Source organism: Pundamilia nyererei, unplaced genomic scaffold (assembly GCF_000239375.1).
Source record: "Pundamilia nyererei isolate P.nyererei 1_Seehausen unplaced genomic scaffold, PunNye1.0 scaffold00034, whole genome shotgun sequence".
In the NCBI taxonomy this organism is placed as follows: Eukaryota; Metazoa; Chordata; class Actinopteri; order Cichliformes; family Cichlidae; genus Pundamilia; species Pundamilia nyererei.
Genome location: NW_005187435.1, coordinates 1,614,870 through 1,624,810, shown reverse-complemented (window position 1 = coordinate 1,624,810; position 9,941 = coordinate 1,614,870). Strand labels below are relative to the sequence as shown.

At 35.1% G+C, this 9,941-nt stretch overlaps 1 protein-coding gene across 2 annotated transcripts in view; it reads left to right on the top strand.

Moving 5' to 3' along the window:
- The first annotated feature begins 4,708 nt into the window (after window positions 1-4,708).
- ephb2b (eph receptor B2b) overlaps window positions 4,709-9,941 on the top strand; it is a 120,867-nt gene continuing 115,634 nt past the window's right edge. For both annotated transcript variants that reach the window (XM_013910018.1, XM_005729684.1), the window contains exon 1: window positions 4,709-4,873. In XM_013910018.1, coding sequence (XP_013765472.1) covers window positions 4,822-4,873 — 52 coding nt within the window. In that variant the 5' untranslated portion in view covers window positions 4,709-4,821. The remainder of the gene's footprint in view (window positions 4,874-9,941) is intronic.

Below are 9,941 nucleotides of genomic sequence, written 5' to 3'. Positions count from 1 at the left end.
AATGGTGTGATTTGATTTTAAAAAGTTTAATAATAATAAAGAAAACCTTCTATCAGGTCCCGGCAGTACACTAGTGAAAGTTATACAGTTTCTGTAAAGTTCACTTAACGAGAAAGTAAATTAAACCCTGCCAAGGCTTTTGGTCTATTTAATTAAAGCTGGAGCAACTTAGCTGGATTGAATTAAATTTTTGGCAGGGGTAAACCAATACGCTGGGAAGGTGGTGGCGGGTGGTAGGAGTGCAGTGGGGGGGGAGGAAAGATAAGCAATAAGACTATCTTTTTTTCGACTCCACTAAACAAATACTTTCTTTTCAAAACAACTACGGTATATTTAGATCCTCTGTGACTGTGTTATTTCTTCTTTTCTTTTTTAACAAAACAACAAAAATTGTCTTCACTGCTCTGACAATTTAAAAAATAACATTTAAAATCCTGAACGATCTACATTAATTTTGGTTTCTCTGCTTGTCAGAGTTCATTCCAGCCAACTCTCCACCGCCTGGCCTTGTCTTAACTAAGGTTAATCCACATGCAAAAGGTCTCCCGAGATTAGAGGAGTTCGCAGCTTTTTCTCGGCACAGGGTCAGGGATCACACACCAACTTTTATGGAGAGCATTTTATTTCCTCGGTCCTTATCCAGCTGCTAACGCTGACTGGGTGCAGTACTTCCCTGTAAGCCCTTTAAGGCTCCAGGTGAAATCGATTCCAGTGCAGTGTGGCTGTTTTGAATGAACCTAAGCGCAAGCTAAATATTCCAAAGGATAAAATCAGCTTATGAATTGCAGAAACTCATTCTCACCCCCATGAAGTTTATTTCATTTTCACCAATGAAAAATAGCATGTCTTTAAACATTAACGGGTTCTTTGATAGGCTGAGGTCAAATGAATTTTAAGCTAAAAAATTTTCTTTGGTAAAAATATACAGTAAAATTTGATTATTATTATCATATGTCAACAAAACAAAGTCAATGACAATAATTGAAATTTGACTGAAAACGTGATTTAAAACTGAACTAATTGAACTTAAAACACAAATAACAAACAAATCTTTCTTTTTATTCCAGAGGTTGTTTGGATATTTAGTGTAAATAATCATGCAAGTGAGGTTTGAATTTCTGATTTCAAAAAATCTTGTTTTAAGACCATGAAACTTTTTTTTTAAATTTATGAGTCTAATTATCACAATAGCAAAATTTTATAACTGTAATTACAATAGAAGCTGCACTTTCAGGCAAGTGCGAAAAAAAAGGTTGAACTAGACTCAACTCACATTACTACCTTAGACACTTTTTTGGTATACATTTGCGGTGTATTCAATAACAAGGCATTTGTCAATGGTGTGAGCTTTTAAACTCTAGGTGGCAGTGTCGATGCAATGACGTTTCATATCATTGGAAAAGACATCCACTACTGCTGGCCAAAAATATAATATATTCTTTTGTTCTGTTATTCTGTATAAAATTATTTTTTCTACATTATGACCTTTAAAACATTTTAATTCCTTTAATCCCTTCCTTATAAATGTATACACAAAATATGAATGCCTGCATATTGTGTCTCTAAATCTGAGATCCCTCATATGAATATTATTTACATTCTCATCAATATACAAAATTATATTGAATTAATAAATATGAATATATTGTTCATAATCAGTATGTATATTTAATTTTAAAAAATAGCACATAAAAAGCACCGTACATTTTGATGAATATAAGAAATTGCCAAAAAAGAAAAAATATATGACATTTACAAATAAAAGTGAAATGTTCTCCTAGTTTTAAGTAAAATTAGAAAATTAAAATAAAATAAAAAAGTTAAACTTTTTTACTTAAAGTTCTGTTAATTATTTACTATAAATATAAATGCAACTGTTAATGTCATACAAAGGATGCTCAGAAATCTATATTTAAATTACAGTTTTTTACACTCTATATTAAATATTATTTAATCCTGGACTTTCTATTTCTATAACCGCATTGATAAAATATTTAATATTAAATGAAGAAAGGAATAGTTATTTGGTGATATTAAATATGTAACAAATGCCAAAAAAGCACAATCACATAGAATAGAATAAAGTAAAATATTAGTGTTAAATTAAATCAGTGAATTCTATAGGAAATATATTAATAAATAAAAAATATGTTTATAATTCATACATATAATGTTAAGCAATGCCAAAATATCATTCTGATGAATATTTAATTGTTAAAAACACACAAATTGCCCGCACATAATATGTATTCAGTGGCTGCACCTTAGCAAGCTGAAGGAACTTCAAATTAATTTCTCAGTGCACCTTTTATGCATTGTTAAGAGAATAGTTGCACATAATTTGTTGCATATGAGTTATACTGTAGCTTTTATTTAATATCATCTGCTGTGATCAGTGTTGTTTTAGCTGTAGCACTTGTATGTTGCATTTTTGTGGATAACAAAGTTGTAAACAACCATAAGAGTATTTCTGGCTAATGTTAAACCTCTCTGCTCTGCATTACAATATATTACAGACATTGTAGTCATCATAACATAGCGTGGAAGAGAGATCTCTGTGTAATATTAGAGAAGTATTAATATCATTCCTTCAACATCTTTCACTTCTTTCCTGGCTTAAGTCAATATTGAGCTTGTATGGAATTCATTATAAGGAAAAGCTGCTTTCTCGGTGCCTTGCCGTTGTGTTCCATCTGTTTTGTAGTCACCTGAACATGATCTGAAGTCAGCCAGTCAAGTGACCTGGAATCAATATAGTTGAGCTCAGTGGAGGGAAATAAATCAGCCTGGCTCATTTAACCCATGAGAGTCCTGCTGCATAGCTGCAGGATTGTGGAATGTAATAAAAAAAAAGGTATGTTTGATGACAAACAATTTATTATAAATTCTTGTTCCTCAGCCAGCTTTAGTAACTTCATACTTAGTATCTAGGACATATCCTCCTCATGCATGTTTACTTTCGACTGGAAAATGTCATGAGGACATCTGCAAGCCCGCTTTTGTTTGTCCTACAATGTTTGGTACTTTCTTTATACAAAGAGCAAATTAAAATTATACATTTTTTGCCTGGCTTTCTCTCTCTCTGAATGCATTTCAATGTATATCGTTATGTTGCTTTTAAAGCAAAGCGATCATTTTTTTTTACTTTTCTGTCATTTCTGCAGCTGTTTTAATGTATCGCTGTCAGTCCCCATGCCTGTCATTGTGTCATATAAAACCAGTCTGTGTTTTAGTTTTTACACAGTACCTACAAAGACACTGGAATTTTACTACCAACTCCTAGAACAGGAAATAAGTTTTATACTACTCTCAAGAAATTAAAAAAATGTAACTATATCTCACAAGATGCTCAATAAATTTTGACTTGGTGCCAACTATGACTGGCAACTCGGACCTGCTTGGCAAAGCGTAATCCCATTAAAACAGCAGAAAATTCATGAAAGTTGAAGGCAGTATGATTTTTGATACGTGTATTTATTTTATGTATAGCATTTTTATTGATAGATGGCAATGATTGCCAGGAACAGAGCTGCCAGATTCTGTTGTGCCAACTTAAATCAATTTAGTGCAAACACAGCTCAAAGTTAATAATTGTGGAAGATTAATTGTGTCATATTTTTGAAGTACTGAAACACTGAGCCAGTATCACATCAGCTGATTTTCTTTTTATGATGATTTACATCATCTGATTTTTAAATGCTTGGAGTCACATTTTATTATACATATTTGACTCTTTGGCAAGTTTTTAAAAGACTACTGTATGTTCATATGACATGTTCAAATCAAATTATTAATTTTACATAAAGTATGAAAGTGATTAACACACACACACACATATATTTTCCTTAACAAAGGGAGGGGAAGTAATATAAAGTTTTTAAAACACTGTTACTCAAATGGTACTACTCATAATTTGGATTATAATATACTTGTATTACATCGTTACATTGATTAATATAAATAACACTTTTTCTTAAATCTGGAAACACAAAAAACGAACTATAATTGCACTCAATGCGAGCATTTGCTTGTAATTAAAATATTACTAATGCTTACACGGTGACTTAACATTATGAATCACTTTTCGCTGAAACCGCCTGAAGTACAAGGTTGTGGAAAAGTATACATTTGAACGCAATCAAACGTCTTGGAAAGAAATTATATTAATAAAGAGGACATGAAAATGTTAAACTTACTTCACATTTTTCTCTCCTGTTGGTCACCTGTTCCAGCGCCAAAAAGCTGCGGTGAAGCTGTTCTTACTTCCCTATAAGAGCCTCGAAGTGTACCCCAAATACATATTGAAGCCTGGACTGATAAAGCAAAAACGACTATTTCCACTTCGAGCAGCGAGGCAGTGAAAATAAGTTGCTCCATCTTTTATAAATGCCCCACAAAAACTTAATTATCGCTAGGTAAGGTACTGTGGACCGTCCTTCTGTCGATGACTGACACCCGGGTAAATTGAAGTAGATTTGACGGGGATGAACAAACGTGTTGATGAGCGTTTACAATGACGAAACTACAAATTTGAATGTTTTAACCTTGATTATTTACATTGCTGTTTCTAGAGTATATAGCACTTACTGGACTAATATTTTCCTGAAAGACAGAGCCGTGTTTCTATGTTGCTCAGTACTCCCCTCTGTCTGTCGGTTGTTTGGTTTCGCCCAAACTTGGTTCAGATTTGAGTTCGTAGTCTCTGCTATCTGGGATCGCTCTATTGGAGGAGAAGGACTGCCTGTCCCCTCTCTGCTTTTGCTGTCAATGGCTTTCGGAACATATTTTATTTGAATGTCTGGGACTTTTAAGTAACCAATAATGGATATTCTATGGATATTATGGACCTTACCGGCCGTAATAGCTATTGAAGGTAAGCTAGTGTTTTCATCCCAACGCGTAAAGCCGCATCATCTTACCGGCTTCGAGTTTGAAACAAAGCGCGTGATTTCACGATTTAATTTTCGGACTAAATTTCCATCCTCCTGCCTTCATATGTGTACATTTTAGTAGTATTGCATTTCTAGTACTTAATTCTAGCAAAGACAGAGTCGGTTCATGCAGAGGGATGGCCGTGGGGCATAAAACATATGTTCCCGCATCTCGCAGGTGCGCTGCGGATGTTATCAAGCGCTAATAGCCTTAATAAAGAGAGGAAACATACAGCCTTTTGTGTTGCACAGGTAGCTCCAGCAGAATATAAAACATGAGATCCCATTCAGGTAAGGCGCATCCGTTTTGTCCGTGGAGGTGTGTCACTGTTAGTTGTCCAACAGTTGGTGACAAAAGCGTAACAAACAAAACAAACGACAAACAAGGACTTCTGCCTAAATTATTTATTTGTTTGTTTTTTAGGCTGCCGGAAAACAATTACAAACATAAGCATTGAACATCCTGTTGTCAGACTCACAAAAGGGCTCTGCCTGGTCACTATGCAGTCATTTGTACGCAAAGCCTGGCTAAGCAGGAAAGGGTAAGAGTCATCGTGGCTCAGCGCATAATGAAACAGGTTGAATGGTGAAAATAATCCCCGTAATGTGTGTTTACTGTTGTATGTGAGTGATGCTCCAAAGTAAGGTTTCCCCACATATTATGCAGCATAATATACAAGTGCTGCAGCAGAGAAAGACTGTATTAATGTTAGATTCTTTAAACTTAAATAAAAATAAGCAGACCTAAACATCAGGAAACCATGTTTCCTTTTAATTTAAGAATTCCAGTCTTGATTTAAATTGTAATTTTCAGTTGTTTTTGATTTGATGGATTCAGGTTGCTTTGTGACAGGTTAGGAGACTCAGCACTGAAGAATGGAAAGTGTCAGCCCAGTTATTTATTCAGTCTATTTTGAGGATGCTCTCAGAGAACAAATGCATCTTCCTCCTCTGGTCAGTTTAACTAAACCTCATAATTACAGGTGGTGAAAAGAAACTATTTGGAAAGTCAGCTGAATGTTAGAGCAGGATGAAACAACAAGAAAAAGAAAAACATGGAAAAATATTCACATCACTTGTGCATATGTAACAGGATGCCAGATATGTGCAGAAAGTTTGGAGGACGTGCCAGGTTCACTGTAGGACTGGCACAGACTTTGACAGATGTCATGCGTATTTATGCAGACTACTACTGACTGTTCCAGTTTATGGTTTCAATGTAGTTAACATATCCAAGACCTAAAAAAGAGAGATCTCAACAGCTTACATTACATTTCCTATTGGCAGGTTGAACATTTGTTAGCTTTAATTTAATTTTTATTTGATTTTTTTTTTTTCTCAATTTAAGGTTTCATCAACCTTGTTACTTAGGTAAGTTAGAGATGCAGTGCACTAAGCATTACAAAAATACTGGAAATGATGTGCAACCCGTATTTCATACAATACAAACATTGCATTTTTGTTTTTACTTATATCTATTTTTTTCTCTTATGAACAATATAAAAACGCTTAGATGTGTTCACATTTAAACTGTGCAGATTAAAACTTCATGTCCCAAATTCATTTTTAATAATATATTTATAATATATATATACATTTACCAGATAGTTATTTTATGTAGACTATATTCAATAAAACATTTTACTGTAAAACTAAATACTGTATTTATGTACGTAATTTTAGGTTTGCTTTTGTTCAATGACTTATTATGAGTGCTTGATTGCTTTCATAATGCTTATTTATTGTTTGATTTTTATCTGCTCTATTCTGTCGATGAGTGAGGGGTAACACAGGATATGACAAATGCCAAAAATAACATCAAATTCACACTACAGAGTGTTCCACTTCCTCTTGTCTTCTCATTTTCTCTAAAAAACAAACATGTCCATGGATACTGTTTCTCTACTTGTAAAATTTAATGTGAAAAATATGTGAAAGTAGACAGCGTGTATTGCCTCAAAAAGCAGTTTGCACGTCCTTCAAACAGCCATTGCTGTGCAATTATGCGATTTCCCCAAGAATGATGCTGTTAATATTTCTTGATAGTACTTACGGTAAATACAATATTCATGTTGCAAGTACCATTTGGGACTGTGGTACTTCAGTTTTGATGTGGAAACCAGCTAGTCGCATCACAAGCCGAAGCAGCCCCCCCTTCACCGCCACCCTCCATTTTATCCCTTGAATCACCCTAGCTGACTGTCCAATGAAGTTGCAAGAATGGTTTACGTAGGTAAAATAAAGAGTTGAAAAAGAGGTCACTGCAGCTCTAATCCCAAAAAAAAAAAAAAAAAGAGCCCCATCCCAGCATGCAACAGAAGAAATCCCTCCAGTGGACCATTTTGACCGGGACACAATTTTTTTTTTTTTTTTTTTTTTTTTCAGTAAACGGGGAAAAACATGTCAAATGCATTTATTTCTCAATAGTCCATGTTGTTTATTTATTGTCTGCTATGTTACACTGTCCCGTGTAATTTCAATATGTGTTGATCGCTAAATCACGTTGTTTTAGTTGTTGGTTTTTTGTTTTTTTTTAAAAAGAAATATTTAAAATAAAAAGAAATATATAAAATGAATTGATGAATGAAATTATAGCGTCTTCTACAGCTTCTACAGCTGAATGCGTAAACATGAAAATACTATTTGTTGTACAGAGAATCAAAGAATCAGGCAAGGGTCACGTTGGCAAGGATTAAAACTGGGGCTGAACTCCAGGCAACCAAATGTGTACCAAGTGATTATTTTGCGAAAAGTATACTGCAAACGATGTTAAAGCTATCGTATCATCTTTTTCCCCCCTCAGCGTCTCATCTCTATTCGCTATGTACTCCCCCGGCTTCAGTTAGTATCACCATGTTAGACAACTACAAATGGCATTCATTCATCAGCTGCAATCAGCCAGTTTTCAAAGGCATTTAATTCACCGCGTGGAATGTGAAACAACTCTAAATTGTTTATTTGTGTTAATGTAAGCTGATGCCATGTCTTATTGGTTTAGTTAACAAGAACAGACGGGCTCTTTTCGGAAATTAATGGACATACTACTGCCTAGGAAATTAGCCTAGCTATGCCAAACATGTCTATGAAAACAGTGTGGATTTATCTCTTCATTAGTTTGGCCATTCATTGTCATCAGTGTTCAGTTGACTGCCACACTAACAACGATGGCGCTCATCTAATTCTGCTGAGTGGAAATTCTCATATTCATACTGAGCCATAAAATTCGAGTCGCCTGTTTTGTTTGTAGGAGATGAAATTTACAAGACAGATAATTTGGCTTTTCCGTTTGGCCCTTTCTGTTGTGGTATTACAGTTTGTGCAGTGCAGCTAGGAGGATTGGTGTTGCTGTGATGCAATAACAACCCCATCTAGACATGTATGCGTGGTGTTCGTGAAGTTAGTTGGAGAATAGATCACACTGATATAACTTTTTTCCTCCTGTTTTTCTTTGAAATATATAAAGGGACAGAAACCACAGTAGAGGATGCTGACGTGGGGCAGAATGACATCACAGCATGGAGTCTTCAAAGAATGTCTTACAGATTTGATTGCATTTCAATATGCACTGGATTCCTTCAGTGCTCTATTGAACACTGGAAGACTCAGTTGAATGTTGGCAAATAGTGGCAAAGTTGATGTTTGAAATGGTTTCCCTTTTTAAATAATTATGCAAGAATGTACTTTTCTGTGTATTACATTTGGATTTTCTATCGGTACCATTTTTCTTCCACAAAATAGGATGACCTGACTCTTCGGGACAGAGTATGACTCTTAATGTTTAGAAAATCCTGCCAAGTTTGGTTAAAAAATGCTTTCATATGTAAATTAAGTGGCTGTTTCTGACCGGAATTATTTTGTAAGGAATCGATGTGTGAGTGTAACATGGAAGCATTATGTCTTGTGGAAGAGTAACAAAAGACTGACGGAGGCGGGTTCTGAAATGGGATTAGATAAAGGTAAAATGAGCGACCGTATACAATCCAGTGTTTTCTCAGTCCACCCAGTGAGCAGATGCAGGGAGCTGGCCTGCACGCCAACCGGCACAGTAGGCTTTCACAAAGAATCTGTCTCTATTCAAGCCTTAATCCATGCTGCCGAGGGCCCAGGCATTGTCACTTTGCATGCAAAATTTCAATTAGTGCTGGTACCAGTTGTTTCACTTGAAGCAGGGTGTCACATTTCAGAGACATCTATGGCTACCTTTAGGGTGAGATTATGGAAGTATTATTACTGATTTGCTTGAGAAATGTTTGTAGTCCTTGCAAAAGGTTACAGTCACTGCAGTGAGCTGCTGTATGTATCAAACCTAGACTTTGGTCACATTTCTGCAAGAGTGAATATACGGAAATCAGTACAGAAACATCTAAAGTTAAGCAGAAAACCTCCAAACAAGGTTTTTTTTGTTTTGTAAGCTTTTGTTCCAGTTGGCTTTGCAAGCAAAATAGTTGTATGTTGTTCCTGGCTTTAGCTTGTTTTAACCAGTTTAACTTCGAATTCAGTTCAGTGCATGATGGGCTGTTTGAAAGTGTTTCCATGCTTTTGGCTGTTCAGCTCTGCTTCTGTGGTTCACTATCTGAAGCCAACTCTTCATTCCTTCTAGTCAATACACATTTTGTCCTCTACAGGTGATGGTAAACTGACATTTTAGTATTTCATGTGTAAACTGACATGAATTAAAATTAATGGTGCATCCATGATACCACATGCGTGGACTTGGAAAGACTTTTCAAATCTGGGGTACTTTCAGTTCTTGACAACAATACACTTCACTGAAACAGGAAGGTGTAAAGAACGACATGTTTGCCAAACATCTTATTTGTTTACTTTATATGCTCAGAGTATTTTATATCTTATTCTCTATTGCAAAGCACTTTGTGAATTTTGTTCTTGAGAAGTGGTATACAAATAAACTGTACTTAATTTCTGACTTGCTTATACATGGTGTATGTGAACAAAAATAATGCTAACTCCTCCTCAAAAAATGTATTTGACAAGCACTATACGTATTAT